This window comes from Equus caballus, chromosome 21 (assembly GCF_041296265.1).
Source record: "Equus caballus isolate H_3958 breed thoroughbred chromosome 21, TB-T2T, whole genome shotgun sequence".
NCBI classification, from domain to species: domain Eukaryota; kingdom Metazoa; phylum Chordata; class Mammalia; order Perissodactyla; family Equidae; genus Equus; species Equus caballus.
Genome location: NC_091704.1, coordinates 20,171,343 through 20,187,369, shown reverse-complemented (window position 1 = coordinate 20,187,369; position 16,027 = coordinate 20,171,343). Strand labels below are relative to the sequence as shown.

The 16,027-nt window shown below is 39.2% G+C and overlaps 1 protein-coding gene across 5 annotated transcripts in view; it reads left to right on the top strand.

Moving 5' to 3' along the window:
• PIK3R1 (phosphoinositide-3-kinase regulatory subunit 1) overlaps nt 1-4,527 on the top strand; it is an 83,511-nt gene extending 78,984 nt beyond the window's left edge. For all 5 annotated transcript variants that reach the window (XM_023625591.2, XM_070246802.1, XM_070246801.1 and 2 more), the window contains one exon: nt 283-4,527. In XM_023625591.2, the coding sequence (XP_023481359.1) occupies nt 283-472 (190 nt within the window). In that variant the 3' untranslated portion in view covers nt 473-4,527. The remainder of the gene's footprint in view (nt 1-282) is intronic.
• The last annotated feature ends 11,500 nt before the right edge of the window (nt 4,528-16,027 follow it).

Sequence of the window (16,027 nt, the reverse complement as noted above, 5' to 3'; positions counted from 1 at the left end):
AAAGCCACTCTGTTACATATATATTGCTATCATCTTCCTTTTAAACCATTTTAAAGATAAAAATACCTAGCTCAGTGAAGCTGGGTTACCTACCCGAGCCACTCAGCCAGCAAGTGACAGAGCCTCGAGTCTACAGCCAACCCAGGACTGTTCCCCTTGCGGAGACTGGCCTGCATAGAGTGTACTTTTTCACACTGATGATTTTAATAAAAACACCTCGTGGAGTCACGCATTGTCCCGGACAAGCTCGAAAGGCATTTATTTGTTCTCTCTCTTCTCTAGGGTGGACGGCGAAGTGAAGCATTGTGTCATAAACAAAACAGCGACTGGCTACGGCTTTGCGGAGCCCTACAACTTGTACAGCTCTCTGAAAGAACTGGTGCTACATTACCAACACACGTCCCTCGTGCAGCACAACGACTCCCTCAACGTCACACTAGCCTACCCGGTATATGCACAGCAGAGGCGATGAAGTGCTTGCCCTCTGATCCTTCTCCTGAAGTTCAACCACCCTGAGGCCTCTGGAAAGCACAGGGCTCCTCTCCAGCCTGCCCTGTGAATTGAGCCGTGGAAGCCAAGCCGTCCGTCTTCAGATGGGACTCAGAGCTTTCGACAAAAAAGTAGTAGGGGAAGTCGTGCAGCCTAGCGCTGTGCGATGACCGTACGATTCTAACCTGGAGTACTTATCCTTCCTTTCTTTCCTTTTGTTTTTGGTTTCACTTAAAGCCACAACAACACACGACACAAAGAGAAAAAGAAAAGCAAAAATCTCTGCGTGCAAGGACAAAGAGGCCTTTAACCATGGTGCTTGTTAATGCTTTCTGAAGCTTTACCAGCTCAAAGTTGGGACCTTGTAGACCGGAGGGTGGCCAGGGCTGGAGAGCCCTGGCCTGAGGACGCTCGGTCCAGCCTGGTTTAGCCTGGGTGTTGCTGTGCACGGTGGACCCAGACACGTCGCACTGTGGATTATATTTTCTAACAAATGAAAGATATGTAGCAGAAAGGCACTTCCGCTCGTAAGGGACACTTTGGGAGAACGTCAGCTCGCATACGTTCAGAGGAAATTCTGTTGTAGCAAAGTGCCAGAAAGTGTTCTGTTTGAACTTTTCAGAAAAAAAAAAACCACCCACCACCAGAAAAATGGAGCTTGGAAAACAGGACTTAAAATGACATTCAGTATATAAAATATGTACATAATATTTGATGACTAACTATCAAATAGATGGATTTGTATCAATACCAAATAGCTTCTGTTTTGTTTTGCTGAAGGCTAAATTCACAGCGCTATGCAATTCTTAATTTCCATTAAGTTGTTATCTCAGTTTTAAATGTACTTTCAGAATAAGCTTCCCTCACCCCAATTTTTGTTGCTTGAAAATATTGTTGTCCTTGTTGTTTGTGTTAAAATTCATTTGTTATTCTTTTCCTTTTTTTAAAAAAAAAGAAATGTACAGGATGCCAGTAAAAAAAAAAAAATGGCTTCAGAATTAAAACTATGAAATATTTTACAGTTTTTCTTGTACAGAGCACTTGGCTGTTAGCCCAAGGTTAAAAAGTTCATAACAGATTTTTTGGACTAAATGTTGTGTTGGGCAGTGCCTGATAAGCTTCAAAGCTGCTTTATTCAATAAAAAAAGAGAGAAAGGTATATGAATATGATGAAATATCGCTGAGTTCAACAATATTATTTCAAAACTCTTAACATACGGTACCTGGCAATGTTTGTTTCGTCAAGAATTGTGAACTTCTTGAATCTCCGGAGGGGGAAGGTAGGCGAGAGATGTACAGGTGGGTGGAGGGAGGGGCAGCGCGGTGGATGCACTTTCTCTTTCTCATGATTATAAAGAAGTGAATAACTGCAGAGTGAAGTTGCTATGCTCAGTCTTTTCCCACTTTGATCTGCTAGTTATTATCAATGAGTGACAATTACGGACTTCCTGGAACTCTGACGCAGTGCAGCTGGCCAGATATTTCAGTTCTTAGGGAGGAGGTTAGGCTCCAGAACAGTGGTCACCTTTGTTGGGAACACTGATTTCAAAGAATAATCTGTGCATTTAGATAATGTGTCTCTTTCACGTTAGACTACCCATTACAAACAGCAAGCGTTCATTTTAGAAAAAGCATGATCTAAAAAAAAATGTCATCTGGATATTTGTCATTTTCCTACCTTTCCTTTCAATTAAGATCATAAAGCAAATATACGTGATCATAACTGTTACTGCCCTGGGCTGTGAGGAGCTCGTTAACGTCAAGGCCATTGCAGGAATTGTAACAACAGTCCTTCTCGTTCACGTAATTGTATGTGCTATACTTCACTGTGGTCAAAGGCAGGGGTGGTTAATCTTTCCAGTTTAGGGCCAAAGGGAGAGGTCTCTCTCCCTGACTGACTTAAGCAAAAGCCTTTCAGTGCAGTGGAAACGTATGTATGTTGGGAGGAATAAAGGACGATGAAAATCATGGTCACTACTCCGGTAGATTAAAATGGAATCTTACAATTGCAGTTTCCTTTATATTAAGTTCCTCCACAGCTTTATTTCTCTTCCCTTCAACTAGTGGGGTGAGGGGTTTTTGTTTTGTTTTTTAATGTTGTTCCTTTAAAAATTCTTTGGAAAGAATCCATCTAGCAGCTGAGTTAACTGTAGAATGTATTTTTTTTTTCCTTTACATGAAGCTACTCATATCAAGAGCAATAGTCAGTCTTACAACCAGACTGTCGGCCCTCAAACTTGACTCTACTGATCTGACCATCTCCCTCTCATCTCCAGACAATTGATGATCTCCCTGGTTTTAGTCCGTGAGTGTCTGCTTTAAGATTCTCCTCCCACGTCACACAGAAGTCTAACAGTTAGCTAACAGTACTTTATAAATTAGAGGTGGTTCTTTTTTTTGGTAGCACATCCATGTATGCTGTTAAGTATAATTTTCATTTTATTTCTAAAATATAAGATCTGAGGTGGAATGTTTCATTAAAAGCTACAGTTTTGTTAATGTTTTTGCTTCAACGCTCTCTGCAAGATGCCATGGCGTTTAGGTACTGGCCTCATTTTTGCATCTCACAGGCATAAATGCAATAGACTTTTCTTTCAACAGCAAAGGCAGGATTCATCGTTCCGCATCACAGCGAATTACAGCTTACCCATGATTTTACACCTCTGCTGAATGCCTTTTTGATTGTGCGTAGCATGCCCACATTTGTCCTTCTAGATGTTTGACCAGCAGGGCTCTTTGGATTCAATCAGACAAGTCATCTCCTAACTGCATTGAGTGGCTCACAAGTGTGAATGGATCCAGCAGAGGCACTCCTGATACGTGCTTTTATCCATGCGTTGATTCCCCCGCCACAATGTAGCATCCTGAACATAAAAGCCAGAAGCTCAGCTGCAGAGAGGCTGTGATAGGGCTGTAGAAGTGGGAGCACTGGGACCTGATAATACACACGAGAGAAAAATCATAACCACGTGAAAAGGCAAAAAGCATGTGTTTGCAACACTTGACAACTTCACAGCCCTTGATATATGTATATATGTATATGTGCATGGACTGTGTTTCCAGGATACCTTTCAGCCAAAACAGATCCACAGTTGTTGAGTTCAAGTACATATCATACAAATGTCTAGTAGAATTCTTGTATATGTTTAGGGGTTGTTTTTTTCTTTTGAAGTTGCTTTGTTTTGTCTTATAAAGGTGAAAATTGTTTGCAAGTGAAGTGAGAAGTTCATAATTCTTTGGCTTTTTTCTGTTTTTCAAAGACTCCTTTTGGGGAGCTGGTCTGGATGACTCGCTTAACTTGGAAATCTTTGTTTTCAGTGTGTCGAGTCAAAATGTGTTTATGTGAGCTGTCACTGTGGGGAACCAATTGCTTTGTCCTATAGCTAGTTACGTGTTTGGGAAGTCCTACTGATGTTCCTTATTGGGAGAAAAATTCTGCTGGTTTTAACCTCTGTGCTTTTGCTATGCATGGTATCCAAGTCAGTTGGAAAGCAGACCCTAAAGTTTGAGTTCAGGGTCATTTAAGAAAGGGGCAGTTTAAAACACAATGCCTCACATGGGACAAAGTTCCAAAATGCCAAATTCTTATTTTTTAAAGATCTAGTGATATAAAATACTAGTCTTATGAATAGGGAGGGAAGAGAATTGGGTTCATTGGAAACACTATCCAACTTAACATTAAACTTGTCACCATGAGATAGCATTAGCTGCCCGGGATGCTGCTATTAAAAGAAAAAAGAAAAAAAATCTCATTTATATGTGTGTATTTTTTAAAGCTAGGATCTGTTCAATGTTTTTACAAATCTTGTTTCTATGACATTGTTAGAGTAACGTTGGTCTTTTGACGAGAGGGAGGATGTCACGGTCACTTGTAATTTTGCCTTTACAAGGCAACTGGGGTGGGGGCGGGGGGAAGGTGGACCTCCTTGACATTTTGTTCAAGCTATAGATTGAGCGGAGCTATGTCTTGTTGTTTTAAGTTGCTTCAATGCATTGTATTAGGTCTTCAAACAGAATAAAGGTTGTTTTGAAACTTAAGGTATGGTTTGAAATTTCGATTATCGCCTAAGCAATCCTTCTAAAACCGTTCTCTTGCTCTTTTGGTTAATAAAAGTGGCTTCTGTTTCTAGAGTCTCGCACCCACCCCCGTTCATTCTATTATCACATTATTTCATTTTTAGAAAGTGAGAAGGACATTAAGAGCGATCACATTACTGATAGTTCAGTGGTCACAAAATTTCACTGTATCTCAGTGAAAAGGAATACCTCTAGGAGATGTCATTTCAAGGCATGTTCTTGCTATAAGGAAGCATAAGAATGCCCACTGTCCCCTCATTCCCTCTGCTCCTCCACCATCCAGCCCCGAACCTGCAGAATTGTTCTCCACAAACTCTGGTTTGTTAAGGAATTGGGACAATATGAGGCATTGTGCAGTGTGCAGAGTGTGACATGGGGTTGTGGACAGGGAGCTAAGCTACACTCCAGGTTCAGGTTTCACCCTGTAGCATCTAGTCAATATATAAAAACCATTCTTAACCTGAAATAGCTTTCCCATTTTATTTTTATTGCTGAATGAATTTTCGACAATGCCACTTCACATGTATATGGCGCTTACTTTACGTGTAGGCACGGTGAGCGTCCTGGACATGAAGACACAAAGACGTGGTCTGGTCATGGAGGCGAGAGGGGCACATAAATCATTACAGTCATGGCAACAATGAGTTGAGTTTGGCAATAATTCTGAGATTCATTTCCTGCTTCTCCCCTGCTCCGTTCTGTACCACAGAGAACCATTTTCTTGGGGTCTTTTGCCCTCTGGCTTCTGGGTAGTGAGTTTCTCCTGTGGCTGCAGCTCCTGCCAGACCGACCCTTTCTGGGGGTCGAGCAGCCCCACTGTGCCATCTCTGTCAGAAGAAGCCTCTGGCTTCTGAGCTCCGGCAGCATTGCCTCCTCCCATTTGTACTCTAGCCTAAGGGAGATAGCAGCTGTCTGCTATTGCTAAACCTCTCGTTTCTCTCGCCACCCCGTTTGGTTTTTGAGCCCTTCCATCACCTGAGTAACCAATTATATTTAGTCAACCCTCTTTATAAAAGCTAGAGTCCTTTCTTTTCTCCTGACTGGTCTCCGGTTGATAAACCAAGTGATTTTTACCCATTAACACGTCATACACGTTATCTGATTTAATCTTTCTACAATTGAGTTAGAAGATAATATCCCCATTCTACAGATGAGAAAACTGATGCAGGACGTTAAATAATTTAAGATTATGCAGCCTTGAGAGCATAGAGTAGAGCACCTAGGCGGTCCGACTCAAGCCAGAGCTCCTCACAGCCTTCTAATGGAAAATGCACTGGAAGTTCAAAGAAAAGTTCACCAGTCACTTTCCCTGCTGGGGATCTAATCAGGTGGCTGAAGTGTGGTCCCCAGACTGACACTATTAGCATCAGCACCACTTGGAAATCTGTTAGAATTGCAACTTCCAGCCTTCCGCCCCCATCCCTCCCCCAACACACACACACCTACCTCAGAATAGGACCCAGCAATCTGTTTCAACAGGCTCTCCAGGTGATTTTAAGGCATGCTAAAGTTTGGGAATCACTACTTAAGATCACCCAATTGTTGAAAGAGTATTTCCAAGTATTTTAATTAAAAGCTGCTACCAGTAATGAGTGATATAAATATATTTCACTTTATAATTTATCCTCATAGTGTAGGCTGTATACAGGAAAGATAATAGACTGTTTTACGGCTTAGGAGGTCCAGCCTGGTCTGTATTTAACCAGCTGTGAGAACTTGACCAACTCGGTTCACCTGTCTAGGGCTCCAACTCAGTATCTGTCAAATAAGGTTATGACTATTGATGGTCTCCTGGACTCCTTCTAGAACATATGCTGTGATTTGGTGTACTGAATGTTGCTCGTGCTTTAGGTGTCATATTCAAAAAAAATCACTGCCAAGGCCCATGCCAAGGAGCATTTTCTTATGTTTTCTTCTAGAAGTTTATGGATTAAATTCTTGAATCAAGAGATACAAAATGGCTGAATAGATTAAAAAAGAAGATTCAACAATCTGCTGCTTATAAAAGACTCACTTTAGCCTTAAAGACACACATAGACTGAGGGTCAGAGATGGAAAAAGATATTTCAAGAAAATGGTAACCAAAAAAAAAAAGCAGGTGTAGCTATACTTACATCAGACAATCAGACAAAATAGACTTTAAACTGAAGATGTTAAAAACAAAGAAGGTCATTATAAAATGATAAAGGGTTAATACATCAAGAAGGCATAACAATTGTGAGTATTTATGCGCCCAACATCAGAGTACCTAAATACACAAAGCAAAAACTAATAGAGCTAAAAGGAGAAATCAACAGTAATACCACAATAGTTTGGACTTTAATAGCCCACTCTCAATAATGGATAGACCATCCACACAGAGAATCAATAAGAAAATAGTGAATTTGAACAACACTATAGATGAAATGGACCAACAGACACAGAACATTCTATCTGACAACAGCAGAACACACATTTTTCTCAATTGCACACGGAACATTTTCTAGGATAGACCATGTAAGGCCACCAAACAAGTCTTACCAAATTCAGGAAGATTGAAATACCAAGTATCTTCTCTGCCCACAATGGTGTGAAACTAGAAGTCAATAAAAGAAAACTGGAAAATTCACAAATACATTGAAATTAAACAAAACTCTCCTGAACAATCAATGGATCACAGGAGAAATTAAAGAGGGAAAAAAGTATCTTGAGACAAATGAAAATGCAAGAAATATGCCAAATAAACCTAACTCTGTGCCATAAGGAACTAGAAAAAGAAAAACAAAGTGAGCCCAAAGTTAACAGAAGGAAGGAAATAATACAGATTAGAGTGGAAATAAATGAAATAGAGAACAGGAAAACAATAGAAAAGATTAACCAAACTAAGAGTTGGTTCTTTGAAAAGATAAACGAAATTAACAAACATCTAGTTAGATTAACCAAGGAAAAAAGAGGACCTAAATCAACAAAATTATAAATGAAAAGGAGACATTACTACTGATATAACAGAAATACAAAGGGTCATAAGAGGCTACTATGAACAACTACATGCCAACAAACTGGACAATCTAGAAGAAATGGAAAAATTCTTATAAACATATAAACTACCATGACTGAAATAGAAAGCCTGAATAGACCAATTACTAGTAAGGAGATTGAATCAGCAATCAAAAATCTTCCAATGAGGGGCTGGCCCCGTGGCCGAGTGGTTAAGTTTGCGCGCTCCACTGCAGGCGGCCCAGTGTTTCGTTGGTTCGAAACCTGGGCACGGACATGGCACTGCTCACCAAACCACGCTGAGGCAGCGTCCCACATGCCACAACTAGAAGGACCCACAACGAAGAATATACAACTATGTACTGGGGGGCTTTGGGGAGAAAAAGGAAAAAAAGAAAAATCTTCCAATGAAGAGAAGCCTAGGACCAGATGGCTTCACTGTTGAATTTTACAAAACATTTAAAGAATTAACACCAATCCTTCTCAAACTCTTCCAAAAAAACCAAAGAAGAGGGAACACTACCAAGCTTATAAGGCCAGCATTACTCTGATACGAAAGCCAGAAAAGGACACTATGAGAAAAGAAACCTACAGACCAATATCCTTGATGCATATAGATACAAAATTCTCAATAAAACACTAACAAACAGAATTCAGTGGCACATTAAAAGGATCATTCATCATAATCAAGCAGGATGTATACCTAGGATGCAAGGATGGTTCAACATATGCAAATCAATGTGATACCTCATGTTAATAGAATGAAAGAAAAAAGTCATATGATCATATAAATAGACACAGAAAAAGTATTGACAAAACTCAGCATTCCTTCATGATAAAAACTCTTAACAAATTAGCTCTAGAAGAAATGTATCTCAACATAATAAAGGACATATATGATAAGCCCACAGCTTATATCATACTCCATGATGAAACGTTGAAAGCTTTTCTCCTAAGATCAGGAACAAGATAAGGGTGCCCACTCTTACTACTCATATTCAGTATAGTACTGGAAGTCCTTGACAAAGCAATTAGGCAAGAAAAAGAAACAAAAGGCATCAATTGGAAAAGAAGCAGCAAAATTGTCTCTCCTTGCAGATGCCATGATTTTATATATAGAAAATCTTAAAGATTCCACCAAAATAATTTAGATCTAATTGATGAATTCTGTAAAGTTGCAGGATACAAAATTAACATACAAAACTCAGTAACTTTTCTATACACTAACGACAAATCATCTGAAAGGTAAAGAAAACTACCCCATTTACAATAGCATCAAAAAGAATAAAATACTTAGGAATAAACTTAACCAAGGAGGTGAAAAATTTCTATGCTGAAAATTATAAGACATTGATGAAAGAAGCTGAAGAAGACACAGATAAATGGAAAGGTATCCCATGTTCATGAATTGGAAGAATTAGCATTGTTAAAATGTCAATACTACCAAAAGCCATCTGTAGATTCAATGCAATCCCCATCAAGATCCCAAGGACATTTTTTTAGGAGTCGAAAAACAATCCTAAAATTTATATGGAACCACAAAAGACCCCAAATAGCCAAAGCAATCCTGAGAAAGAAGAACAAAGTGGGAGGCATTATGCTTCCTGATTTCAAGCTGTACTATAAAGCTATACTAATCAAAACAGTATGGTACTGGCGTAAAAACAGACGAATAGATCAATGTAACAGAATCAAGACCTCAGAAATAAACCCATGCATGTATGGTTAACTAAAATTTGACAAGGGAGCCAAGAATACTCAATGGAGAAAAGACAATTTCTTTGATAAATGGTGCTGGGAATACTGAATATTCACAAGTATAAAAAAAAAATGAAACTAAACCCGTCGTGCACACTCAGAAAAATCAGCTGAAAATGGATTAGAGACTTAAATGTATGACCTGAAACCATGAAACTCCTAGAAGAAAACATAAGAAAAAAAGTCTCCTTGACATGGGTCTTGGCAATGTTTTTTTGGATATGACACCTAAAGCACAAGCAACAAAATCAAAAATAAACAAGTGGGACTACATCGAACAAAAAGTTTCTGCGGAACATAAGAAACAATTGGTAAAGTGAGACAACCTACAGAATGAAAAACAAAGTATCTGCTAACCACATATCTGATTATGGGTTAATAGTCAAAATATATAAAGAACTTATACAACTCAATAGCAAAAAAAGAAATAATCCAATTTAAAAGTGGGCAAAAGACCTGAAGAAAATTTTTCCTAAAAAGTTATATGAATGGCTAACAGGTACATGAAAAGATGTCTAACATCGCTAGTCATTAGGGATGTGCAAATCAAAGCCACAATGAGATGTCACCTCACAACTGTTAAAACGGCCATCATTAAAAAGACAAGAGATAACAAATGCTGGTGAGGATGTAGAGAAAAGAGAACCCTGGTGTACTGTTTGCGAGATTTTTGAATTAGTGCAGTCACTATGGAAAACAGTATGGCGGTTCCTCAAAAAATTAAAAATAGAACTACCATATGATCCAGCAATTCCACTTCTGGGAATATATCAGAAGGAAATGAAAACACTATGTCAAAGAGATATCCTCATCCTCACGTTCACAGCAGCATTATCCACAATAGCCAAGACATGGAAACAACCTGTGTCCATTGACAGATGAATGGATAAAGAAAATAGAAACAATGGAATGTTATTCAGCCATAAACAAAGAAGGAAATCCTGCCATTTGTGACAATATGGTTGAACCTTGAGAGCATTATGCTAAGTAAAATAAGTCAGACACAGAAAGACAAATCCTGTATGATCTCAATTATATGTGGGATCTAAACAAACAAAAAACACCAAACTCAGAAAAAGAGATCAGAATTGTGGTTACTAGCAGTGGGTGTGGGGATTGGAGGAAGGTGTTTAAAAAGTACAAACTTCCAGATATAAGATAAGTAAGTAGTAGAAATGTGATCTACAACATGGTGTCTATAGTTAACACTGTTACAGTAGATATGAAAGTTGTTAAAAGAGTAAATCCTAAGAGTTCTCGTCATAAGGAGCAAACCTTTTTTTTTGGTAGCTATATGAGATGATGTATGTTAACTAAACTCCCTGGGTAATTATTTCACAATATATGCAAGTCAAATCATTATGCTGTACACTTTCAACTCATACAGTGCCATGTCAATTATATTTCAATAAAACTGAGAAAAAAATCAAAGAATCCTGTTGTGATAGCCTAAGTGTAAACAGAGATGATTGTTCACCAAACTTCAGATAATCTTCTGAAAAGATAGCACTTTGTTATCTCCAGCTTGGAATGGATGTCATAAATCAGCTCAACAGAAAACCACTGAGATGCTGTTGAAAAAAAGAAAAAGGAGAAATGAGTAACCAGCAACATGCTTATCTGCATTTTGCTTTCCAGAAGGAAATTTACAAATTCCCCGCTCTTTGCAGCACTCAATCACAACTGTCTGAAGAATGACCTCGGGCTTAACTTGTTAAGTAAAAAATTCTGGAGCTATACCCGGCTTGACACATGTAAAGCTCTGGCGTATGATACAAGAACAGGAAAGCCAAGCTCCACTACCACCACTCGGCACACCACAAGCAGTTACAGGATGGCTCCATCCATCACCGACACTGCTCTTTAGAATTCAGGTTTTGATTGGAAAATATACCTTACATTTTATGACTAACCTACTGGAATCAATCTATTTATGGAGCTCTCATTTCAGAGCTCAGTGATTTATAGTACAAGCCCCTGCAAACCAAAAACTATGGATAACTTCATCACAGTGGAGAGAATGTGCTGGTCACTTTATTTTATATTTATCGTCATCTTAAGAAAGGCCTTGTGCTACGTGGCTTGGGACTTTAAACGGTTTTGTGGACAGCGATGATGACTTGTTTCCTTGGACCCATCAGGGTGAGATGTCCGACAACGGCTTCATTCTGCACCTGTTAGTGTGGGACACTGTGCCTCCCTCTGGAGGTCCAGAGATAAAGATGAGAGGTGGCAGCTTTCAAAGACTTCAGTCCGCTGGTGAAAGCAAACTCTTAAACAACTGTCATTCTCCATGATAAGAGATATAGTAAAGAGGAATGAACAGGAAGCTTCAAGAGGTCAGCAGGAGAAGGAGTTAGGCAAAGCTTCAGAGAGGAGATGACATCTTCAAACATTATCTAGTTCAACAAAAGGGGCTATCTACTGCTGATGGCCCCTTGGCGTAGTCAGCTCAAGCTGCCATCACAAAATACACAGACTAAGCAGCTTACAAACAACAGAAGAACAGAAACATATTTCTCACCATTCTGGAGGCTGGGAAGTCCAAGATCAAGATGCTGGCAAGGTAGCTTCATCCCGAGGCTTCTTCTCTCGGCTTGTAGGCAGCTGCTGTCTGCTGTGTGCTCACGTGCCCTCTTCCTATGCCTAGGTGCAGGAGTGGGGTGGGGGAGCACTCAGGCGTCTCTTCTCATAAGGGCTCTAATCCCATCAGGAGCCCCACGCTCCTTACTTCATCCAACCCTGGTTCTCTCCCAAAGGCCCCATCTCCAGATACCATCATGTTGGGGGTAAGGGCTTCAGCCGGCTTGTGAATTTGGGCAGAAACAAACATTTAGCCCACGACACTCCTCCCCTGCCTTCATGAGAGCTAGTACTGTTGAAGCTAGGCCACTGCACCTCTTTAAAACAATCATTTTTCAGGTAAAGTTCATTTTGTTTTATTTTTTTAAGTACTGTCATAAGCATTATCTCTGTTACAAATGCTCCTCCAGAATTGAATGTCCTCATGTGTGGTTCCTATGTGGCAGATGGTTCCAACACCTGACATCACACTCTCTGCTCCAGGCAGGCTGCTGTCCTCCCTAGGCATGGACAGGCCTCCGATGCGTCATCTCCACCCCCCACCCCCGCCTGCAGTGCATGGACAGATGCAGGGCTTCACTTGGCTTTGCCGTGGTGTCGGATGTGAACGGCATGCAGCTGCATCTATCCCTTTTATTCCGGATTAGAAATCTTCCACCCTGCCTGCACATGAGAATCACTTGGGTGGCAATTTAATAGGAGACCTGATCTATTGAGTTGAAGTCTCAGGGGTGAGGATTAAATAAGATATAGAATGCATGTGGAACATGGCCGGCATCTAATAGACAGAAGCCAATAATTATAGTTGCTGGTAAGGCTTCCCTAGCCAATAAGATTAAGTTCTCAAGAAACTATTTACAACTTTTGATTTACTGTAGATCTTACCATAGGGCTGGACATATGGTAGATCACTCGAAATGTATTCACTTAACTTTAAAAATAGTTTTTTATACCTTCACTGACTTCCAGAAAATACTTTTTTTATTTTACTTTGTTGGAACTTAGGTACACAACAGTGGATTACTCATAACCCAACACTAAAATCACTGATCCATGCATGATTGGCTGTTCTTTTTATGTCATTATTCTGAAAAAAATATTGTACAACATTTTATGAAACACAAGTATGACAAGATAAAAAAAAAAAAGACCAACATAAAATAGACACAAAACAAGTCGTGAAAGAGAGGAGTTATTTAAAATACAAACAAATCGTGTCTAAGGAAAGTTCCAATAATTGGAGGAAATGGAGCTTCCTACCAACCAGGCAAAAAAAGGACCACACAATGGTTTCATAGTTCTATTCCTCCAATAGGAGGAACATGTTAGTTCATTGTGAGATAAACATTTCCCGCACCCTGAAATTTGCGAGGAATTTGTCAAAGGGGTCTTTGTAAACGACAGTGCCTTTTTCACAACGTTTCTGATTTTAAAAATCTGTTTCAGAGATATTCCCCATATAGCGCTTTCTTATTCAACCTGTGGCAGAAGTCGAATATTGTTCTAGATAAAAGGTTCTGTGGCTTGGTTCTAAAACCTGGTTCATGGTGCGATTTGTCGATTTCCTAGCACTGTTTGGACTGCACTCACTTCAACGTGTCTGGTAAAACTTATCTGCAAGTTCTTCAGCAGGAAAGGCCAACAAAATCGTGGATCACAGCTTATATGCTAGACGGTTCCAGGCCAGAAGCTCCATGGTAAATCTCTCTTGCCACTTAACGTTAGTTTTGCCACGTGGATAATAAAAGTTAATGCAAAATAAAAGTTCATGCAACTTTTCAAGATGTCCTTGTGACATCTCTGGCAGTGCCAAATCTCAAAGCTGTGGGGAACCAGACACTGTGCTCTCTCCAGCTGACGTCAGCTTGGTCTGGTCTGGAGCCCAATTTCACCTGGCACTATGTTTTGTTCATCATTCTCCCACGGGATATACTAGTTCCAATTTGTTTTTACTGTTCTTTTTTTTTTTTACTTCATCTCTCAAAGATAGAGTTCAATGATACGTTTCATGTAAATAACACCCATGAATCTTTGGAAGTCCAAATTTTTCCGGCCTTTTCCCGTGAGGAGGAGTTGTCATCAATACATAGAACTTTTGAGGAATTTCTGCAAAAATTTGTGAGCACAGGATAGGATGGAAGGAAGTTCTGACCAGCCTATGATTAACGGCATTATAAGGGCAGGTGTCTTTGGGATGTAAGTGGCTATAAGCCTCAGCAGAACTCCACAGCAAACCCTCCCTCCCCCAGTTCCGACATAACTGAGGCTAGAGGTAAGGGGGCCAGCAGGGGCCTGGGGGAACATCTTCAACCATCAGCTCTCAGCCTATCACTGAACATGGAGTTGAGAAGAGGAGCACAGTAGCCGATGAAGATACAGTTGCCACTATACAGGTACAATAGGTGAAAAATACCCTCAAGAGCACATTCAGTAATATGTAGTAAAACAATTAGGAAGTGAGTGATGTTTTGAATATTTATTTGATCCTATGTTTATATGATTTAATTTTTGATATCTGTGATTATAATTTATTTGATTTTGTTTGTATCACTTAATTTTTAATAATAGCTGTGTTTAAGAACCAGCTCACAAAAGACCCGAAAATAGAGCAAGTTGATTTTTGAGTTGGCTTCAGCATACCACTGGCAGTTGGAAGGGGCCAAATCTTAAATTTAAGGATACTTTGGGAGATGAATTGTGTGTTGACATCCACCAATTGGCTGTGCAGCTGATGTCCAGCTTCTGCTTGGAAGGACGGTTGCCAAGAAAAGCAGAATAGTCCCATACCAGGTTTCTAACAAAATTGGTCAGGAGGAGTGGACTGTGTCCTGGCTAGTTTAGGCTATCCCAATAACATGGACAACAAATTGGAGAGATGACTGTTTTTATTGGGAAGTTGTGCCTTATTCCACCACAGAACGATGATCCTGCAGTTGAGAAAAATAAAACTTTTTAGATTAAAATTTTATGATTATTTTTTGAAAATTAAAAGCTTTAAAGTATTAAAAAATGTTCACTTAGCTCCCTCTCCTCTTGACAATCACAGGCATAATCCATGTGTGCTTCGGTACTAAGCCACTCAATCTTCCTGCTGCAGAATTTTCACAGCCAATCACTGGGCACATGAAAAGTTTTACTGATTAAAATGAAAGGGACATTTCTGGAAGGTTAGAGGAAATATCTCCCATGTAAAACAAATAGACTCCAGAAAACAGAAAAAAAAAATCAAATCAATTGTCTCAATGAAATTTGAGAGAACCTTGCATTATAGGAAAAGGAAACAATATGAGCTCACGTCTAATCACTATCAGCTGAAAAACACTACCAGCAAAGTGTAAAATGGAGTGTTGTCAGTAAAAACACAAGTGGATGTTACAGAAACTTAAACTAGTGAATTAGAAGAATAATTCAACGTATCCTCTCAAGATACAGAGAAAGAGAGAAAAAGGATGACCATGATAAGTGAAAAGAGAAAAGATCTAGCAAACACATTGACAAGATCTAATACATATATACTTGGATACCAGGAGAGCAGAGCAGGCAAAGAAGTACTAATGAAAGAACTGATAGAAGAAAATTTCCTTGACTTGAATAAGTATTAAGCCTACATATACCCACTGAGTAGCATAAAATAATAATTAAGAGCCTCAAATTGCTTATTACTCTTTTTAGGACTCAAGAAAAAATTATTTTATAAATAGCCAAACAAAAATAACAGGCTACTAATAAAGTATATTTTAAAAATAAGGTTGATAATAACTTTCCTTCACAGCTTAATGACAGAAGACAGTGGAAGGACTTCTACAGTGTTTGAGGAAAAACAATTGTGACATAACAGCTATAAGGCCACCAAATAATTATTCATGTTTGAAGGCAAGAGAAATTTAAGATATACAATGCCTAAGGATGACCACTATTTACCTTTTCTGAAAAAATTTACTCAAAAAAATCCTCCAGCCAAATGAAAAGTAAATCAAGAGAAAGAGAACAAATATGGCAAAATGTCTCTTAAAAAATGCTAGAGAAGAGTGACAGCAGTAAAAACAATCGATATCCAAGTAGTTGTGGCTAACATACATGTGAAATATAATGAAGATGACAAAATAATTATTGAATGAGAGTATATGTAACGTAAAGATAAATT